This window comes from Coffea arabica, chromosome 5e (genome assembly GCF_036785885.1).
Source record: "Coffea arabica cultivar ET-39 chromosome 5e, Coffea Arabica ET-39 HiFi, whole genome shotgun sequence".
Classification (NCBI taxonomy): Eukaryota; Viridiplantae; Streptophyta; class Magnoliopsida; order Gentianales; family Rubiaceae; genus Coffea; species Coffea arabica.
The window spans coordinates 42,529,698-42,552,110 of record NC_092318.1 but is presented as its reverse complement, the minus strand read 5'-3'; the positions used below and the strand labels follow the sequence as shown (position 1 = coordinate 42,552,110).

Below are 22,413 nucleotides of genomic sequence, written 5' to 3'. Positions count from 1 at the left end.
GAAAAATAAAATGTTATTTTCCATGTTATATATGGTTTTTAACTATTTATTCTATTCTAAAACAACTAAAATTTTTCTTTGTTTTCATTTCTTATATCTAAAATTTGGGTGAAAATTTTTTATTGATAAATGATGTCTATACTCCAAAATAATCTGCCGACACTATTCCTTCACTGACAAAAGGGTAGAGGATGTCAGAAATTATTTTTGAAGTGCAAATATCACTTCGTAACAGTCTACCCTATTTTGTATGTGTAGGTGGCTTCCGAAGTCACAATTTTTTTGCATTTTTATGTGTAAAGCATTTTAGCTATTGCTCGTTAAGGGAGGACGGATGGGTCTGGATGGCGTGGGAAAATGAGTGTAAGTGGGAAGTGTTGAGTTCGAAATTTCTCACTAAAATTTTAAAAGAGTTATTGCTCATTAAAATAATAAATTTCGTTTGCCAAATCCAATAAAGAAATGCCACAGCCACAATGGTTCTTTAGCAGTACTTACAGGCACCGACAGCACACGCAACCAACACTGAACAGTCAGTCAACCTTCACACATTCAAATTCCAGCAACCCCTGTAGACTCCCCAAATTTCCATACAAAACCCAGAAATCCCTTTCCATCCCTCTTTCTATTCAGCCAAGAATTGAGTAAATTCAGCAAAAAAAAAAGAAAAAAAGAAAAAAAATGATACAACTGTTTTTCACTGTGATATTCTGTGAAATGGCAGTGATTTTGCTGCTATTGTTCAAAACCCCCTTGAGGAAGCTTGAAATCATGACTCTTGATCGAGTGAAGCGTGGAAGTGGACCTCTTGTTGTCAAATCTGTGGGTGCTACAGTTTTGGTGATGATGACTTATTCAGTATACACGATTCGAGAACTCAATTCTCGACCCGTTGAGTCCTTCAACCCAACTGATCAAGTGCTCTTGGCTTATGAAGTTTTAGATACTTCACTTATGGGTAAAAATTAGTACCCTTTTTCAATATCAGATACTAGTTACCTAGTACTTTATTTTTTTTTAGCTTTTTGTGTGCGTAAATTTGTCGTTCCCCCAACCCCTCCTCCTAACAATGGGTTTTTGCTCAGATTGTTTGATTATTAAGTTATTTGGTGGGAAAGGGAAAAATGTTTTGTCCTTGAAGGGATGGAGAAATTACTCGATTAATCCTATGTATGACTGTTCTGCAGTTGGTGTTTGTATATGTTGTTATTATGTGAAAATGGTTTGATGTCAACGAATTTTGAGGTGCAGGGAAAAACTAGTGGAATTGGGCTGTAAAGTTTATTTCTGTGTACAGTTTTGGCTATGTAAAACTGTGTGACCTTTTTTTTAGGGTTTTCATTGTTCTTATTTATTTCCAGCTTAGGCAGAAGTGATCAAGTTAACTGTTTTACAGGTATTAAAGTTGTGATATTCAGGTTGTTGGTCAAATGCTGGTACATAGAAAGCTTGAGGTTGAAGTTTTAAGGCAGTAGAATTAGTTCTCTTTTACAATTCTAGGTGAAGGAAAAGTTAAAATGATGATGAAAATGAAAAACAATTTTTCATAAAGCTTCGCCTCTTAAGTTGAATTATTAGCTGTTGTAGGATGACGTTTAAATTGAAGGAACTGATAGAAAATGAATTCTGAAAAATTGTATCAATGGAATAGAACTATTTAAGACTCTTGAGATGCATTCCCTGAGAAGAATGTTTGTGGTGTCTTAATATAATGTTTTAGATGAGAGATAAAAATGCACTATAGTTAAATAAGATAAAGAAACATGTTGCTATTGTGCTACTGTGTCTTATGTCGGAGATACGCTATATGGTGAAGGAACTGTTGTCATGCTGGTTGAAGCATTGAATGATAAGATGTATTAGAAATTCAACCTTGTAGATTTCAATGGATCGGATTGTGAGCAAGTATTAGGCAAATATAGGATGGCTGACTGCGAAGCTTGATTGTTGCAAGTAAATTCTAGAATGCTTTCCTGGTTTTTCCTCTCCTTCTTAACCATCAAGTAGTGGGAAGTGTACTTTTATGAGGACGGCCTGCAACACAGGTTCCCTTTTTGAATGGTGACCTGCACTTTAAGTTTTAAAGACTGACCAAAAAAAAAAAAACAATGCGATGATTACAGATTTGGGTCTCTTCAGAAGGGAGGATTACTTGAATACAAGTCTCAAGATTTCATGGATTTGATGGTCCTTCACTTTAACTTCCTCTCTTTTGTTTTTGTGTGCCATCTGTTGGTCAAAATCACCTGTGTTCATTCTTCACCTTCCCTAGTATTTTCTAAAGGAAAGAAGGTCTTTTTCTCATCCCTCGAGTTATACTGGATCGTAAAATGGATAAGAGGTTATAACTTACAACACAGAGTTGATGCTTGACCTGGAATTGTTTGAAGATGTTTGAACCTGAAATTGTGAACAGAGATCAGCCTTTGTGCATCAGATCTCTTCTACACTGGTTATCTGTCAAACTGGCTGCTGAATTGCACATAATTGCAGGGCAGAAAATTTGGAACTTTATGGGGTCAAACTGAAAAGCTAGAAATTTGTGAAAAAGAGAATAAGAATCCCTTAGCTTTTGTGATAACAATGAATGTATAATGACAAATATTATTTTTGTAAATGTTGATTGATGAATATATTAGTCTTTCTAATCAAACTACTCTACTAAGCAAATGCTGGATTGCTTGTATGCATAGAAATTTGTGAAAAAGAGAGAAAGAATCCCTAAGCTTTTGTGATAACAATGAATGTATAATGACAAATATCGATTTTTGTAAATGTTGATTGATGAATATATTAGTCTTTCTAATCAAACTACTCTACTAAGCAAATGTTGGATTGCTTGTATGCATGTATTTATCATGATGCAGCAATAGTAGTGCATAATTTGATTCATCAGAAGTTTGATGATGGCTGTAAAACATATAGGGTGAGAATGTTTTCTTTAGTTAAGCACGATAAGTACATCCATTTGGTCCTGTTGTTCAACTGTGACAAGCTATTAACGGTTTGAAGGATCCCCAAATTGGTAATAGTATATTTTCTCTTCATTTAATCTTGTCCTAGATCTAAGAAATACAAAGTTTTGCCCCCAATCAGATGTTTCTTACAACTCCTCTCTCCTATTAAATTTAATTAATAGCTATTCATGCTATGTAGGATTCTCGCTGTTTCTTGCGCTCATGATAGACAGGCTACACCATTACATTCGCGAGCTTCGTATTCTCAGAAAGACCATGGAGGCTGCTAAAAAACAAAGCAGAGAAGTTGATGAGGGCAAAAAGGCAAATGGAGCAGAGCTCAATGCCTTAAAGGAGGAGGTTTCTGCTATGAAGACAAAGATTAATATTCTGGAATCTGAGTGCAAGGCCAAAGAGAAAGAGTTGAAAGCGGCAGAAAGCAATTCTGAGTCTCTTAAAAAGCAATCTGAAGGTTTACTTCTTGAATATGACCGCTTGCTGGAGGACAATCAAAGTCTCAGGAGCCAATTGCATTCACTTGATCAGAGCTTGGCCAATTCTGATGGCAAAAAGAACATGTAGTTCCAAACATATGGTCATGGGAAACCAGCTTCTATGGCTGTTCAGAAGCTGGTTCTAAGTATGTAACCAGGAACATTTTTTGAGGTATTGTTCTGTTGCAGAGACTTTTGTACGAGATTTATGTGGAGGAATCCTAATGAGCTTTACTTAAATGGTGGCGCCAGTATGATCATAATCACAGTTATTTTTATAATTGTTGTGATTATTATTGCATCTAATAGGGTTATGTGATTAAGCAGTTGCCTGGATCAGTTATCTTTGTATGTCCTATTTCTGATGCACTCGGTTTCTTCAAGGCAGTAGGGTATCCCCCTTTTCTCCAAGAAAATCTAATGATAGATAATAATGTCGTGTAAGCCTTTTACATCTTTACTGCTCTAATCGAAGGCGTCAACCTGGAAATTTCTGTATTGATTTGCCAAACATGGTTGGAGAACTCAATTGTATGTGCCACCCTTGCCATCAACTTCAAGTCTCAGAACAAAAAGCAAGTAGTAATGCTGCCTGTCTTGGTTGGTTGGTAATGCTATGAATTGGATTAGCATTACTTCTTCAGATACGGATGGGTCTTGATGGGCTCAAACAATCTTCATTTTTTGATCTTCTGGTGCAATTGACCACCAATAATGGCTTAAAGATAAATTCTAGAAAAAGGTATTCATCAAATTTGCTTTCCAGTTTTCATGCATTCGTATCCTAAGTATGATGAGATACAACTAATAAATTCGTGTGGACACCACATGGAATTCTTCCTGCCCAATTGATGTCTAAATGGATTTCCCACTATAGTTTATGTTTCCATTAACTTTTATCTCTAGGTAAAACATCTTTGTAAGTCACATTCAGAAGTTAATAAACACCCTTTTTTTATACAACCTTATCAGTAATTCATAAAATTTTGATTTAGTACGCTAAAGGTCCTTTATTCGAAGTTTTCATTTACCCAACATTGGTTATTTTAGTCCCTTTAACACGACTATTCTAGTGCAAGATGAAGAGTTGAACACGTCTTATTGACACGATTATTTTAGTGCAAAATAAAGAGTTGAATATGAATACGATGGGACAAAGCGAAGAGTTCAGATAATGTAAATAAGTTTTTTTTTTAATGTGATACCAAGGCTACATTAGCGCAAAAAAAAAAAAAAGTAATTTCCTTGTTGGCATAAAGTGATATTTTGTCGCGGAATCGATTGCTTGGAGTTTATCATCCCCGAGGGATTTCTTGAAAACCTACTTCACAAAAAGGTACCTCGAAGAGAATGCTTGTGTCAACTTTAAGCTCTTGTAGATTTAGGGATGGCAACGCCCCCGCCCCGTTGCCCATTGGTTCCCCCCGTCCCCCGCCTTCTGCTCCCCCCGTCCCGCCTTGCCCCGCTTCCCCTGCGGGTGTCCCCGCGGGGTTAATAAAATTTTATTATATAATTTTATTATAATTAAATTTTAATAAATAATCAAGTACTAAAATATCAACACATCACCAAATTATTATTCATTGTAATTTTACAATTGAAACTCATAAAAACAATCAAACAGAAGTTATTTGAATACAATCCAATATGATAAAATAAATATAATTAAAATAATCAAGTTTTCACTTTTAGTACAAATGCAATCACTAATTCATTATTGTGTTTGTGCTTTTTTTTGAGAAAAAAGTGTTATTCTATTAAGTGTAATTAGAAATTTAGTATAAATGTATTAGTAAAATTAGTATAACTAATTAATAAATTTTATTAGTAGACATGTATAATTATTCATATAATTGATAATATCAATTATATTACATAAACTAATATATATTATATAATACATCTAACTAATAATATCATTATCATAAGTTTATAACTAATTAACTTACATATTATATATAATTATATATATATATATATATTTTTTGTTTTGCGGGTGGCGGGGCGGGGGATAGGGCGGGGGTATACTCCCCCGGCCCGCCCCCGCCCCGTTTCTAAGCGGGGGGAAAAAATTCCCCCCCGCCCTGAGAGCCCCCCGCGGGCACCCGCCCCCGTTGCCATCCCTATGTAGATTGAGTATCTCAATAGAAGACCAGAATTATGGAGCTATACACTCAAGTACGATATACTCTAGGTGCTTGCTAGTTATTTTGTCTAGAAGCATTTTTGGGTAGAAAACTAGAAACAAACACATCATAGGATTTTCGTTGCTATCCACAGCCTGCTCTAGGATTAGGTGTTGCCTCTATTGTCATGAAATGCTCACAAAAGGTGGGCAATTGGTTTTTTTTTTTTTTTTTAATGTCTGAGCCAATTTGTATTTACCCCCCAAGGATTCATTCTTTACATATTTGGTCTTGATTTTGTGGTCAAATCTCATGCCTATATCTCCCATTTCACTTTTTATACATTTGATCTCTAGAATCTAGATACAAGGTTTTTCATAGGTTATTTACCATCATTCGTTTATTAAACTTCGTCTAGTATTCTGTTTTTCTCCGAAAAATTTACATTGCAAAGCTATTCTGAATTCTAAATTTTAAATTTAAATTTATATTAGTTATCATTTATCCAATATTGTATACACTGTAAATATATAAAAGATTAATTTTTTTTATTTAACCAAATTTAAATGCACCTAAAAAAATAAAAAATACGCAAATGTTATAACATTAGATAAACATTCCTAATCGAGACATACGTTGAAACTTGAAAGTGTGAATTGGGAAATGCGCAGTAACGTAATAGTAGTGCCAGTACTACTTCTGAAATTCAATCGATTACTAACCAATGATTGAACCACATTTCCTCGTCAAAGGTTCGATTTGATTATTCTTTATTTAGTTCTCAAATGTTATAAATCAATTCTAAACTGTTGTATCCAATGATTTAGAATGGTTTTACAAAGGTTTAACCATTATTGATGGGGAGGGTGGGGTTGGGTTGAATAATACGGTAAGAGGATTATAAGTACAAGGTTTGGATTCCCTCCCACTTATCAAAAAAAAAAAAACATAAAAAAACCATTATTGATAACCGAGAAATAATGGTTCAATCAAATTTTTTTCTAGTTAATCAAACTGTTAACACATGTTGTAATATTCTTGATCACATATCTTTTGAAGACATCTGGTGACATAGTAAAACATTATATAACATCAATATGACAAAACTTCATGTGTTCAATCTTTAAATAAATGAAGTTTACTAAAATAAATTTCAATTTAAGAGACTAAATGTGTTAAGTTGAGAACTTATGGGGCTAACCAAGTACGAGTAGTTGGCCACCAAGAGAGTTTTAAAATTTTACTTCGATGTAGATCAAGTAATCAAATTCCCTTACGTACATTCTAAAATCCAAATTTTCTTGGAAATGTTGTCATTGGGTGTATAGGCACTTGTTTGGGTCGATGGTGGTTCAGTCTCCTCCAAATTTTCTTTGGATCTCTTTAGGTCTCCCTCTCCGCTAGTATAAAATAAGTGTAGATCTATCGTATCTGGAAAAAAAAAAATATGGAGCTGGACACTTTTTTTTTTTTTTTTGGCTGACAAAACAACCAACAAATAATTTTATTGTCAAGATCAGGGGTTGGGACACTAGATGTGTTTTCTCTCAATGGACAGCCCGTCTCTATCCTCATAAAAAACAAACATGAAGTCAGAAAATCGTAACCATTGCTAATCTATTACTTATAATGATTCAGAGCCACTTGATTCTCATTTCTTCATCCCAATTGTGAAAAAAAACATATTTGAGTATCTAATCTATAACTTCTCAAAATTGGAATAATGAAACAATGCAAGTTTTTTTAGTAGTTACATTTCTTATGGCCGGCAATGTTCTACGTTTCCTTCCCCCTCTTCCTCTGTAAACTATATAAGCAGGCAAATTCCTCAAGAAATGGACATCATAAGTAATCCAATTATCAATCTTTGCCCATAATTGTAACCTTTTCTCAATGGCTTCAAACTCAATCAAACTCTATTTGCTGTTGATCCTTGCTTTAGTCACATGCTCAAAAGCTGAATTAGGAGAGCTCAAGGAAACAAGCATGACCATATATTTCCAAGATCAATATGGAGGGCCAAATGCCACTGTAGCCCAAATCCTACCGGAAAATCCAGACGGCCATCTTAGTTTCAAAAAGTTTGGGGCCATTTTTTGCACCGACGATCTCGTAACAGAAGGCTTTGATGTAAGTTCAACCCAGGTTGCAAGGGCCCAAGGTGTGTATATAACCTCAGCATTAGATGGTTCTAATACTCATGTTCTGGTATCAATTGTCTTCAATAATGGTGAATTCAAGGGCAGCACATTGGAGGTACAAGGTGCTAGTGCTCAGTTTGAGAGGGTGAGGGAGGTGGCCGTTGTCGGCGGCACCGGAAAATTCCGGTTTGCTCGTGGATATGTTACTTTTGAGACTATTCACATCAACTCAGCAGCTAACCTTGCAGTTATTCAGTGCAACATCACAGTGTTACATTACTAAAAGCACAACTTTCCTTTATTCTTATGGAGCAAGTTTCCTAGTCGTTGAATTTGACAAAATAATTAGCATATGATGTTTGTATTTTGAGTTTGTTTAATGTTGTTCTTTACGCATTTTATACACGCACCATGGCTAATTGATATTGAATAAAATTCCAAATTCTAGTACTACTATTTTGCTAAGTTGGTTTTGTTTGGCAAAGGTGTTTACAAGTAATAAAAACTAAAAAGATGTGCCAAGAAAAATTGGAAAGTCAAAGACAAAAATAATCGAAATTTGGTCTATTTTGTCCCTAAACTTTTTCACTAAAATCGATTTAGTTCTTTATTATTATTTTTTTTTTTGCTAATTTAGTCCTCAAACTACGTTTCTTAGTTCCAATGTTGGACTCTCACAACAGTGCCACCACATTTTGCGTGTTAGGGATGTCGCGGAGGAGGTAAAATAGGAAGCTCATATCTGATTTTCTAATTTTAGGGATTAGAGCAGATCCCCTGTTGCTTTTCTCTCAAAATCTCACAAGAGAGAATCCTAGGAATGCTGGAGACTATTAGAATATATTTAATGGAAAGGCTCAGAACAAAAAGGGAATGGATGAAGAGGAGGACTCATGATATTTGCCCACAAATCCAGAAAAAGCTGGAGAAAGCAAAATTTGATGCTGCTGGCAACATTGCAAGATGGTCCGAGGTTGATAAGCTCGAAGTCACTCACATGTGTGGAGGCAAATATGTGGTGGACTTGGAGAATTAGACCTGCATCTATAAAAAATGGGAGTTGACTAGGATCCGCTGTTGCCATGTTATTTGCTGTGTTTCTTTGTCAGGATAAAGTCCAGAGAGCTTAGTTCATAAGTGCTACTCAAGAGAGAGCTATATGAAGGCCTATGAACCAGCAATTGGTCCCATAAATGGTCCAAATGCTTGGGCTAAATCTGACAAGGAACCTGTGTTGCCACCCATTAAGCTGAAGTTAAGAGGTAGGCCCAAGAAAGTGAGAAGATGGGAGCCAGAAGAAGCAAGGTCTAATGCCTAAGGTGTTACAAAGCTCCCCAGATCTGGGCTTGGAAAAATAAGCTGTTCAAACTGCCATGAAGAAGGACATACCATTAGAAAATGTCCAGCTCTTGTACCAGAAAGTGAGCTTCCTCGACCTACTAACAAGAGGCCACCACTATCCAACTCCAACAGGTGCAGCAGGTGTAAGGAACTAGGCCACGACAAGAGAACCTACCCACAAGGAACTACTCAAGGGGAGAGTGATGCTAGTGAAAGACCACAAGCATCTGGTAATGATGATGGCTGTTTTGTTATGGTTGATAGTGTGGACATAGAATCTAAAAATCAACTTTTGTCTGCAGGTCAAATGGAAAAGGACAATGTGACGATTGAAGAACCTCTAACAGCTGGCTCAGTACATGAAGCTCCTGCTTGTTAGTTGGTCATTTTGTTACTTTTTTTTTAAGCTTCGGTTTGCTGAAAGGAAATGCAGTTGTAATTGTTTGGCTACATTGTTCTCTTAGGTGGACGTATAGATGCTGGAACTGAAGAGGCTAAGGTGATTGAAGCAGTTCCTGATGTACCTGGGAAAACTACCAAGTGCTCCATCTGTCTTCAAACAGGACATAATGAGCAGACTTGTGACACCGGGCAGGCCCACGCATGGCAAAAAAGACATGCTGCTATTGTTGAAACTTTTACTTATGTTATTGTTTAACTTGTTTTTCAAATGGAGTCAATCATTTAGTGGCCTAGAGTTTAGGAATTTGCTGTACGTTGGAGTCTTTCAGTTATGATTTAGTCAGCAGATTTAATGGCTTAATGGTCTAGTCTTTAGGAGTAGCGGGGTTATGGAGAAGGTGCCAGATATGGGACCTGATCTTTAGGGATTTCAGTTGTGCGTTTTGCCTATTTAAAGGCTCTAAAGGTTATGATTAAAGATGACTTTTGGCCACAGTACTACTGTTATCTTTTCTATTTGTTATCAGTGGCATCAGAGCTACAAGATTCATGAGACCCGAGAGTGAAACACCTGAAATTATCTACTCCTCCCCACTACCCTATCCAAATGGCCAATGATTCAAATTTTGTGCAAGCCGCCATCCCTCGCTTTGATGGTCACTATGACCACTGGAGTATGCTCATGGAAAATTTTTTACGGTCCAAAGAATATTGGCCAGTGGTTGAATCCGGAATTCAAGAACCACCAGCAGGTGCAACCGTGACAGATGCTCAGCAAACAGACATTGAAGCTAGAAAGCTCAAAGACTTGAAAGCGAAGAACTATCTCTTCCAGGCTATTGATCGTCCCATCTTGGAGACTATTCTTTGCAAAGATACATCCAAGGATATTTGGGATTCAATGAAGAAAAAATATCAAGGCTCTTCTAGAGTGAAGCGCGCACAGCTTCAAGCCTTGAGGAGGGATTTTGAAGTTTTGTAGATGAAGGATGCGGAATCTGTTACAAGCTTTATTGGAAGGACGATGGAAATTGCAAATAAAATGAGATGCTATGGAGAAGAGATTAAAGACGTGAACACAGTAGAAAAAATTCTACATTCTATGATGCGAGAATTTAACTATGTTGTTTGCTCAATTGCAGAGTCAAACGACATAGATGACCTCTCTCTTGATGAATTGCAGAGCTCCTTGTTAGTCCATGAACAGAAGATGAATCGAAGCTGGACAGCAGAGGAACAAGCTTTAAAAACTTCTACCAACACTCGCTCCAACAGCTCAAGAGGAAGAGACAGAGGCCGAAGAAGAGGAAGGGGAGATCGAGATCATGACAAATCTAAAGTAGAGTGCTTTAGATGTCACAAATATGGTCATTATGCTTCTGAATGTGTCACTGAGCTGCCAAATTATAAAGAAAGAGAGGAGAACTCAAATTTTGCGGAAGAAACAAATGAACCAGAAACTTTGTTGATGGCTGTCCATGAAGGAAAAAAGATTGAGTCGAATATTTGGTATGTCGATACAGGTTGCAGCAATCACATGAGTGGAAGTAAGTCTTCTTTTTCGAATCTAAATGGAAGTTTTCACTCTACTGTCAATTTTGGTGACTTCTCTACTGTGAAAGTGATGGGAAAAGGTGATGTTAAGATACATACTAAGAATGGCCTTGTGAAAACCATTTCTAATGTGTTGTATGTTCCTGATTTGAAAAGTAATTTGTTGAGTGTTGGTCAGTTGCAAGAAAAGGGGTATGTCATTACAATTAAGAAAGGCACTTGTGAAATTTATGATCCTGATAGAAGAAGTCCTATTGCGACTGTCCAGATGAGTTCTAACAGATTATTTTCAATGAAAATTGAAAGCATTCAATCTTGTTTGATGGCTGAAGTAAAGGACCCCTCATGGTTGTGGCATTTTCGTTATGGCCACTTAAGTTTTGGTGGACTGAGGGCTCTACAACAGAAAACCATGGTGACAGGGCTTCCGAAAATTACTGTTCCCTCCCTAGTTTGTGAAGACTGTGTTGTTAGCAAACAACATCGTTCTCAGTTTCCCAAAGGAAAGTCTTGGAAAGCAAAGGATGTGTTAGAGCTGGTGCATTCAGATATTTGTGGCCCAATAAACCCATCGTCTAATAGAGGTAAAGGATACTTAATTACCTTCATTGATGATTTTTCAAGAAAAACATAGGTTTATTTTTTACAGGAAAAATCAGAAGCTCTTACTATGTTTAAAAGGTTCAAAGCTCTTGTGGAAAATGAAGCAGGCAAGACTATTAAGTCTCTTCGAATAGATCGGGGTGGCGAGTATTGCTCAAAAGAATTTGAAGGTTTTTGCATGCAACATGGCATTCGAAGAGAACTTACAGCTGCACATACACCATAACAAAATGGTGTATTGGAGCGGAAGAACAGAACAATTCTTATTATGGTGAGAACTCTATTAACAAGAGGAAGAGTTCCAAAGACCTTTTGGCCGGAGGCTGTAAACTGGAGTATTCATGTTTTAAACAGAAGTCCAACTTTTGCTGTTCAAAACAAGACTCCTGAAGAGGCTTAGAGTGGAAGAAGACCAGCTGTAGATCACTTTATAATCTTTGGTTGCCTCGCTTATGCCCACATCCCGGATGTGAAAAGGAAAAAACTTGATAACAAAGCTGAGAAATGCATCTTTCTTGGTGTAAGTGAATCCTCCAAAGCCTATAAATTATTCAACCCACTGACGAAAAAGATTGTGACCAACAGGGATGTTGTTTTTGAAGAAGAGAGCACCTGGGATTGGGATGGACAGTAGCCTAAACAAGTCCTTTATGATGATGATGCTAAACAGGAGCAAGTTCCAGCACTTGTCATGCCACAAATCTCTTCAGATACAACTCAAACAGCCACTGGAATTTCACAACTAGTTGCTGAAGTAACTGAAGAAGGAGCCCAGTCAGTTGGTCGAGTTAGAAGAAGGCCTGCTTGGATGGAAGATTATGATGTAACTGGGTTAAGTAATCCAATTACTCATTTTGCTTTGTTCGCAGATTGTGATCCTACAACTTTTGAGAGTACCGTCAAAGAAGAAAAATGGCAAAAGGCAATGGATGATGAAATCAATTCAATTGAGAAGAATGATACTTGGGAGTTGTGTGATCTTTCTAAGGGGCACAAAACCATTGGTGTCAAATGGGTCTTCAAGACAAAGCTAAACAAAAATGGCGGTGTTGACAAGTACAAAGCACGCTTGGTGGCAAACGGATACAAGCAGCAGTACGGGGTTGATTATACAGAAGTATTTTCTCCAGTTGCAAGACATGACACGATCAGATTGGTGGTTGCATTAGCAGCGCAAAATTCTTGGCCTATCTTCCAGCTAGATGTCAAATCAGCATTCTTGCATGGGTATTTGGAGGAACAGGTATTTATTGAGTAACCCCCTGGCTATACTAAAGTTGGGAATGAGAATAAAGTGTTCAGACTGAAAAAGGCTCTTTGTGGATTAAAGCAAGCTCCGAGGACTTGGTATAGTCGAATTGAGACTTATTTTCTTAAAGTTGGTTTTATAAAATGTCCTTATGAGCATACAATGTTTGTTAAGATTGAAGATGGGGGGAAGCTTCTCATAGTTTGCCTGTATGTTGATGACCTTATATTTACTGGAAATTGTGATACCATGTTTGGTGAATTCAAGAAGTCCGTGATGAATGAATTTGAAATGACCGATCTTGGTTGGATGCATTATTTTCTTGGCATGGAAGTAATGCAATCAGATGATGGAATTTTTCTATCTCAAATGAAATATGTGGGCGAAATTTTGAATAGATTTCAGATGAAGGATTGCAATTCCGTAAGTACTCCACTTGAATATGGCGTGAAGTTACACAAAGATCATGATGGAAAGAAGGTTGATAGCACACTCTACAAGCAAATTGTAGGCAGTTTAATATATCTTACTGCAACAAGGCCAGATATAATGTACTCTGTGAGTTTAATCAGCAGATATATGGGAAGTCCCACGGAGTTGCATTTGTTAGCCGCCAAGAGAATCCTTCGTTATTTGCAAGGAACTCGAAACCTAGGGATATATTACAAGAAGGGTGAAAAATCTAACTTGGTGGGTTATACTGATAGTGATTATGCAGGAGATCAAGATGATGGAAGGAGCACTTCTGGCTATGTTTTATGCTTGAAACAGGTGCAATCTCCTGGTCGTCAAAGAAGCAACCAATTGTCACCTTATCCAGTACAGAAGCTGAATTTGTTGCAGCTATGACTTGTGCTTGCCAAGCCATATGGCTGAGAAGAATACTTGAGGAGTTGCAGTTCAACCAATGTGGAGCTACTATAATACTATGTGATAACAACTCTACAATCAATTTATCAAAGAATCCAATGCTATACGGAAGAAGCAAGCACATTGATGTGAAGCTTTGTTTTTTGAGAGATCTTTGCAAAGACGGAAATGTTGATTTGATGCATTGTAAGAATGATGATCAAGTTGCTGATATATTCACCAAGGCGCTCAAGAGAGAATCGTTTGTGAAACACAGAGGATTACTTGGTCTCTGCAACCTAGGTTTAGTCAAGGTTGTAAACTGATGTTAGTAAACATCAGTTTAAGGGAGGGATTGTTGAAACTTTTACTTGTGTTATTGTTTAACTTGTTTTTCAAATGGAGTCAATCATTTAGTGGCCTAGAGTTTAGGAATTTGTTGTACGTTGGAGTCTTTCAGTTATGATTTAGTCAGCAGATTTAGTGGCTTAATGGTCTAGTCTTTAGGAGTAGTGGGGTTATGGAGAAGGTGCCAGATATGGGACCTGATCTTTAGGGATTTCAGTTGTGCATTTTGCCTATTTAAAGGCTCTAAAGGTTATGATTAAAGATGACTTTTGGCCACAGTACTACTGTTATCTTTTCTATCTGTTATCAGCTATGAGTATTTATGGTCCATTTCCATCTAAAAAGGGAAAACAGACTAGGAAGAAGTAGAAAGTAAGTTCATGGTTGAATGTTGACTCTATCATTTTGTTACGTGGTCAAAGTTTCATGATCGTCTTCATTTATTCTCACAAATTTTGATAGAGTATTATTTGAAATAATTAGTATAATACCTTTTATGATGTGATGTATGTGAGATAAAAAGATAGTTGAAAACATAAAAAGGTGGATTGCAAAATATGTTTATGATACAAGCGAAATATTATGTAAAATAATTCAGCATTCCAAACACACTCTGTGTTTCTGGCGCATAGGTTGTTAGATGAAGAAGATGATGGGAACCATCGTTCAATCTGGCTAGTGTATTACATTTGGCTCAAGTTTAATGGCAGTGGCTCATTTCTTCTGCTGACAAGATGGCTGTTTTGCTGAATGATTGATGTCCTTATTTCTTTTGTAATTGGATTACCAATATTTATTGAATCTGGATTTTTGTTTGGGCCAAAGCTCAAGAAACATAAGCTTGTTTGGATTGCATTTTGTCAGAACTGAACTAGTGTACTGATGTAAAACTCAGAATTCAGGTTTACTTGATTAATTTGCTGACAAATGGAATTATATAATGTCAATTTTTGCTGGAAGAGCATAGGAAGTTTGGTGTTATGGATTGCTAAAAAATCAACCGAAACTTTATCCAATTTTTTCCAGCTACATTGCTGACAAAATTCCATTAAATTGCATAGGCATAAATTACATCAGCCATTGTTTGCATTACAATGCCAAAAATCCTACTACCCATCTCCTAGCTTTATAACACATAATATACTACACCTAATTCAGTATTTGAGGTTTGCATTCATTTCTTTGACACTATCCAGTAGTGTAGCAATGACACAACACAAAAGCAAGCTATTCCCCTCACCAGCCACTTCATTGTTGCTTTTATTTTTCAAATTTCACTCTTCATGTGCTTGTTCTCTTGTTCAAGCTTCAAGACTTCAATTTTTAGCAAATTATTCTCTTCTTCAGGTTTCCTCTAATTCTTGAAACATTTCGCCACTATATTTTTCGCCATCTTTGGCATAGGTGGATCACATCACAAAAAGTAGTTGCAGGCTTTTGGTGACTACAATAACCATTAAGGTCTTGTTTAGTTGCACAGGTACAATTCTAGAAAATTATAATATCAGGTTATGAATATTTACCCATAATTTATGCATCCATCAAATCTTCCGCCTGGGTTGGCTATTGTCTACGATGTCATAATTCGACATGCTTCACAGTAGTAATAAAATACAGTCTCATCCCCATTGTAGAATTCCATCCTTCTCCTTCTGACATCCCTGGTGATTGGCCTCTTACTCGACATTAATTGCTTGAGTGTTCACTGCTGCATGAAATTTTGGTACGATTTACAAAGCTCCTTCTTTGCTGCATTTTACTTACTTCCTTGTCTACTGCAATTGTTCGAACAAGAATTCTTACTTCCTAGCACTAGCCTCTCGAGCAATTTGTGAGATGTTGAGAGAAAAGCAATAGGGGATTCATTCTAATCCCTAAAACTAGAGAATTAGACATGAGCTTCTTATTTTACCCATTCCTCGACATCCCTGATACGTAAAATTCGATGGCGTTGTCGTGGAGCCCAATAGTGGAACAAGAAAAATTGTTTGAGGACTAAATTAGCCAAAAAAAAAAATAAAGGACTAAATTGGTTTTAGTGCAAAAAAATTTAGGGGCAAAAAAGGTAAATTTTCCCAGAAATTATTCTTATAGATGCTAATAAAATTATAAAATTGATTTATCATCCATTTTAATTATGAGTTGACAGATAGAGATATCAATTTTTTGCCATGAATATGAATGTGGACTATGTCCAAAATGGAAGGTGAAAGGCTATTTGACTTAATCCTTCCAGTATTTGCATAAATTATTGAGTTTTTTTTTTCTTGAGACACAAAGAAAATAAATTTTTTAGACATTTCATTTGAAGAGGATCTAAACAAGCTAACACTCCATCAATAGTGAGAAATTTTTAGACATTACACAATTTTATTGGTTGAGAAATTTATGAAATAACAATAGCTCAAAATTTTTTAAAATTGTAAGAAGTCTTAACATTCACTATGTCTAATTAACTTTACATGAGATTTTTAAGAAGAACCGTAGAAAACCAGATAAAATAGTTGGACGAAAATTCAAAATGCTATTGAATGAAATTAATTAGAACTGGAATTAGATGGTATTCATTTTAACTTAAATTTCTATGGAAGACAATTCTAGTCATTTTTAAATTTATTAAAGAGTCAAATCTAATATAAACTTTCTTATTCTATTAAAGTACATTATTGGGAGTAAGGTTTACTTTTGAATATCTTAAATTAAAGAATAACTAGAAGATTCCGCCATCATTCCATACTTTTAGACTGGAGTAGAAAGATTCTAGAAGTTGAAATAAAACCAATTAGTTGTGCTATTCTCTTTTCAAACCTATAGTCAATAAACTAACAATAGACGACTTGCATCAAATAGACTCAAATCTTTATGCATTCATATAATAATACTCTCCAGCAAATCCTAAAATTCTGTGATAGCATAAGTCCAAATCAGTACCATTTTCCACATATATGTTGTTGCTATTTCATATGAACTAATGAGTGCCTCTATTCAGGGCACTGTTGATGTACAGATGGGGGATCTACAACATATAGCCATTGTGCTGTATGTAAATCAATTCTTCTACCTGTAAATTGTGAAAATTTAATTCAGCCAGTGCGAGCACTTTTAAGCTTTTATTGTACATTTCTTCTATTATAAAGTTGCAACTTTTCCTAATATTCTATTTGAATAGTATCTATGAATATGCTAATTTTTTGAACTTGTAACTAAATCTTCAGATGTCAGACATTGAGAGGTTCATAGCATACGCCGTGCAGTTTTCAACTAACTGCAAAATCACATCCTCATAAAGGGACAACTTACAAAAAAAGATAGCCCACCATATAAATTCTTGGGCGGATATTCAATATTTGAGTTACCATGTAATTAGCAAGTAGAAGTAATTAAGAATCTAGAACACTAGAGTCAACAAACACAAAAAAAAAAAAATCTCAAAACAAATAGAGCTAAACAATTTTGTATTAGAAATAGCATACTAAAAAATATTTTGGCACATTGATTCTAAATATTAAACATCTTACATCTTGAATAATTAGAATTCAAAAGGAATATGAAGGGAAATGCAATTGTTAGCTTGTAAAAGGGAAAAAAAAAAGAAAGCAAATATATAAGAAAAGAAGTTTGTTTGTATAATTTCTTGTGTATACTTTGGTTTCATAAATAATACTGGTAAACTAGGAGAATTTCAATCTGACATCTTATGTTTGATCGGAAATTGGACTTGTTTGAACAAATATATCACAATTTAAGTATCAAAAGCAATCTAGGATTGGCCCAAGTTTACAATATTGTGTATAAGGGGCAATAATGGTTGCAAACCGTTGCTTTTAGCACCTATTCTTAAAGGTGGATGACAAAGATTAGCTCATTCTAAAAATTTAAAAAATACTTGGAATAATTCGTTGTATATCGTTTTTGATATTATGTGGTAGGTCTTGCATAGAAATGCAAAAGATATGCCTACTATCTAAAATAATTTAAAAAATAATGATATTTGTCACAGGTCATATGCTCACTGTTGGTGTGGATTTTAGTTTCTTTTTTTTTTCATTTTTCTAGAGTAATGATATGGTGACTATATTTGGACTAAATATTATTTTAACCAAATTTATAATGCTTAATCTTTCTTCCAATGTTACCTTAAATACTTCCTATACGATCTCAATTGAGATCTGACATTTGCAAATTTCTAAATAATCGACTTGCTACTGATTTGGGACATTTCTATGACTTATGCTTTGTGTAATGTGGAGCTAATTATTCATGTTTTTTGCCAAGGAATTCGTCGTGCACATATTAAAAGTGATTTAAGTAAAACTTTCTACATCATTTCTTTCTTCATGTCTATTTCCTTAATCCCTTCTAGCACTCCATAACAGAGATCCAAAACAGTCGCCAATGCACATGCTTTCTACAGAGTTATGTGTGTCTATGGTATATTTATTATTTTATTATTATTTTATTGTTGATTTCTATAGTAGGAGATTCGGTATGAATATATGCTGAATAAAGTAGTAAAACTGTCATATGTAAGCTATGTCTAGGAGCAAGCTGACCTTTGTATGTAGTAAAAAGGGATGGAAGCATTATGCTTGGTAATGTTTTGTTGGGAAAGGGGTACTAGTGCAGGCACACAATATCAGAGTTAGCCCAGAATAAATTTCTCTTTACCAAAGTACCAGTTAAAATAGGAATAAACCAAATCATCAAGTAGCAATGCTAACAGTAATAATAAAATGCAAGAAAAATAAAAGGCACAGGACACCAAGATTTTTACGTGGAAAACCCAAATTGAAAAAAATCACAGGACTTAGTCTAGTCAATAAATCTCCACTATCACAATAATGGAAATACATATGTCTATCTGGAATATCCAGATGACAATAATACCACCAATATCAATCAAGTCAAATCACTACAAAATCACCTCCAAAAACTGTGACAGCCCCACCTTCCCTTAAGGCGTACCCTGAGGGTTACCGGACTGTCTGTCCAAATCTCGCCAGGACTACTGAGCCAAAATTCACATAAAGTATTAAAACGCACAATTTAACTTCCATTCATCAACCCAGAACTATATACAATGGAGTCCGTCACTAACGTTTCAAACTTAAAGTACCAACTAGAGTATTCAAACTTATACAAATACATGTGAGATTTACTAATACAAAGGAGTTTAAAACAAGACAAAACTATAACTAACTCAACTCTTTCCCCAAAAATTACGCTTCCAATCTTCATCCCCTATAAGGAAAACAAAGGTCACAGGGTGAGCTTTCGCTCAATAAGATGCCAAAAGGTCACGCAACCACGAATCACATAGTTAGAACTTATTCTATCAAATATGTGCATCAAATAGAGGAATAAGTAAACACTACAACTTATACAAAGCAGTTCAAGTAAAAGATACAGGTGGCTCTCAAGAGCCAATTTTCTATTGCATTAACTTGATCTAAACCCGTTGACACTTCGTCAATGTTTAAAGAAGCAAAAACAATGACCGTAGATCTCTACTTTACACCAGTTTCGGTCTATCAAATATACCACTTATCGGGTCCGAACACCAAACAGAAACAGTGGTGGTAATACTCGAGTATACCAAATATCAGAAGGTTTCAATATTCAGTGAATTAGTAACAATTTCCTCATAGTTCCTCAATCTATCTCAACCAAACCCTTGCTGCCTCGATTCGATTAACTACCAATGAGATTTGAACTCAAATTTCACATTAAGGTCGTTGGATATTAGACTCCAAACGACATCAATTCATGCACAAGTAACGGATTTCAATGGCACAATAAACCAGTCAAACAGTTAAGGGAAAACGAGTGTGATAAAGTACACGCTCGTCCCGTCCAGATTAAACTAAAGCCACAATCATTCAAATTATCAATTTCAATCACAAGTAAATCGGTTAAGCAACAAGTCATGCGAGTCACCAGTTCAAACAAAATAACGTCAAAAGTTCGCCCTCGAGTTATGCTTTTGATCACCAACGAACTCTAAGAACAACCAAGATAAAGTATTATGGTTCAATCATTCAAAACTTAGGTGAGCCAAAGAAAATCCAATTAACTACTAGTACAAAGATGCAAATATGATTTTGGGAGTGAAAAGAGAACATTTGGACCCAAGAGACATGAGTAACCAAGGAGTTTCTCATTCCAATTCATGGCTGGAATTTCCAGCAGCTAAATAATAAAGAAACAACCAAATCTTGAGCTTAAAGTGGAACAATGCAACTAGACGGCATGCTAGAAGAAAAATCATTACTTTTCCTCTTATTTCACAAATAGTTTTGTCAAAATTTCAGCTTATACACCATCACCAAAGTGCACTCAAGAAATCACATGTAACCTAAGTCCAACCAACCCAAAATCACCCATCTAACATCACTTATTTCACAAGAAAGGGAGTAATAAAAATTTCAGCAGCACTTCCCCTTATTTTCTTTACTTTTCCATCCAAACTCAACACATATATTCATATCAATCCATCTCAATCACAACCACAAGTTACAAGCTATAAAGTATACTTGTTTAAGGTCACAAAACCATCCAAAATAGCCAATTTTTTAGCTCAAAAACCACCCACAACAAAGCTAAAATTTGAAACCCTAAACTGAAATTTTGAACTACAAGCTGAAATTTTTCATAGGCAACCCAAAATAACATATAAAAGCTAGAAGATTCACATGGCAAAGCTACTAGTTCATGGCCAAGATCAAAGCTGAATTTTCACCATCAAAGTTGAAATTTTTGAATCACCACTCAAACCATAAAATTTCTCATGAAAACTACCAAAATCAAACCTTAAATCCACTCATAAGCAAGAAATAAAAGAAAAGAAAGTTTCTTGATATAGTTACCTTAATACCTTAAGAAGAAATGGAGATCAAGTGCTTCATTCTCCCAAATCATTCCACCAAATCCCTTAATCTTCCTTAGATGTCACCTTTTATGGAGTACTTTACAAGCTTAAGTTGAAAACCAAAGGATTCAAGGAAGATTTGGTGGTTGAAGATGAAGGTTTTTCTCTCTTTTTCCTTGCTCAAAAGTCGGCCAAATGAGGAAGAAAGATGATAGGATTTTGGCCAATTTTTTTGTTAATAAAAGAGTAAGAAAGGTCTTAGTCAAAAGTCAAAGGTCCATGACTTTTGTGACAAATGTCCATCCAAGGTTAATCCTCATCTCTTTTGTTTTTCAAAGGCTAAAATATCTAACAAATTTCTAATTATCTCTTAGTACCTTATAAAATAATATTCCTTTGTACAAAACTCCACCTAATCTTCAAAAATTTATCGCACATACCACATTAGTGGGTCTTACTTTCATAATGCACTTTAAACTTAACATGTACCAACTTATAAAAGAAAAATGATTTAAAACTTGATTCACTTATAAAAATATCTAGAAAATTAAGGCAATAAAGTAAAGTAAAGAAAATGTATTCGAAGAAATAAAATAAAATCAAGAAATTTTTCGTATCCTCATAAAAACTACAACTATCAAAGAAGTGGGTTTGAAAGGGTGTTACCAAACGAGGAGGGAATCCAAAATCTGAACCAATAGATGAGTAGAGTTTGACAAGAGAATCGCTTGGGTAAAATTTCGTCTCAAACGAATTTTGAATCACCCTCCAATCAAGACCTTGAAGTGTCTCTCTCTCTCTAACTTCTTTACTCTTTCCCTTTCTTCATTTGTTTCCAAGCAAAAAGGTGGCGGTTGTAGTTTTTCTCACAAGAAGAAGAAAGCTTCTCGCAGCTGCTGCTTGTATTTACCACTTGAAAACCCTCAAGCCTTATTAACTTGTGTTTTAGGTTGGCCCACAAATGGGTTGGCCCACACAAGTCTAGCAATCTCCCCCTCCAGCTCATTTGATGGGTATAGTCAAACCAGTTTCCTGTCTACAAAACAAGAGTTTCTCCTTAGGCAACATCTTGGTCAGGATATCAGCACCATTATTATTAATGTGAACTTTCTCAAATGTCAATAACTTGGAATCCAGTACTTCCTGAATCCAACGATACCTCATATTAATGTGTTTGGACTGAGAGTGAAATGTAGAATTTTTATACAAATGAATGGTACTTTGACTGTCACAATAAAGACTATACTTCTCTTGCTTCATACCTATCTCCTGAAAGAATTTTTGCAATCAAAGAGTCTCCTTACATGCTTCAGTGGTTGCGATATACTTTGCCTCTGTACTGAAAAGGGCGATACATTTTTGTAACTTACTTTGCCACGACACTGCTTCCCCTGCAAAAAATCATCTAGTACCCAGATGTGGACTTCCATTGTCAAGATCACCTGTCATATTTGCATCGGTGTACCCATCTAGCATAGTTT

General features: G+C 35.6%; 2 protein-coding genes across 2 annotated transcripts; both read left to right on the top strand.

Annotated features, from left to right (window-relative positions):
• Positions 1-344: 344 nt before the first annotated feature.
• Positions 345-3,691, top strand: LOC113688389 (uncharacterized). Its single transcript, XM_027206197.2, has 2 exons — positions 345-958; positions 3,157-3,691. The coding sequence occupies exons 1-2, from the start codon at positions 682-684 to the stop codon at positions 3,537-3,539; spliced, it is 660 nt and encodes a 219-aa protein (XP_027061998.1). The 5' UTR covers positions 345-681; the 3' UTR covers positions 3,540-3,691.
• A 3,779-nt stretch (positions 3,692-7,470) lies between these two features.
• LOC113688059 (dirigent protein 22-like) lies at positions 7,471-8,001 on the top strand. Its single transcript, XM_027205669.1, has one exon. It carries the CDS (start codon positions 7,471-7,473, stop codon positions 7,999-8,001), a length of 531 nt encoding a protein of 176 aa, XP_027061470.1.
• The last annotated feature ends 14,412 nt before the right edge of the window (positions 8,002-22,413 follow it).

Coding starts and splice junctions, on each gene's coding strand:
- LOC113688059 (XM_027205669.1), top strand. CDS start 7,471: ATGGCTTCAAACTCAATCAAACTCTATTTGCTGTTGATCCTTGCTTTA.
- LOC113688389 (XM_027206197.2), top strand. CDS start 682: ATGATACAACTGTTTTTCACTGTGATATTCTGTGAAATGGCAGTGATT. Junction 959..3,156: donor TTTAGATACTTCACTTATGG/GTAAAAATTAGT, acceptor CATGCTATGTAG/GATTCTCGCTGTTTCTTGCG.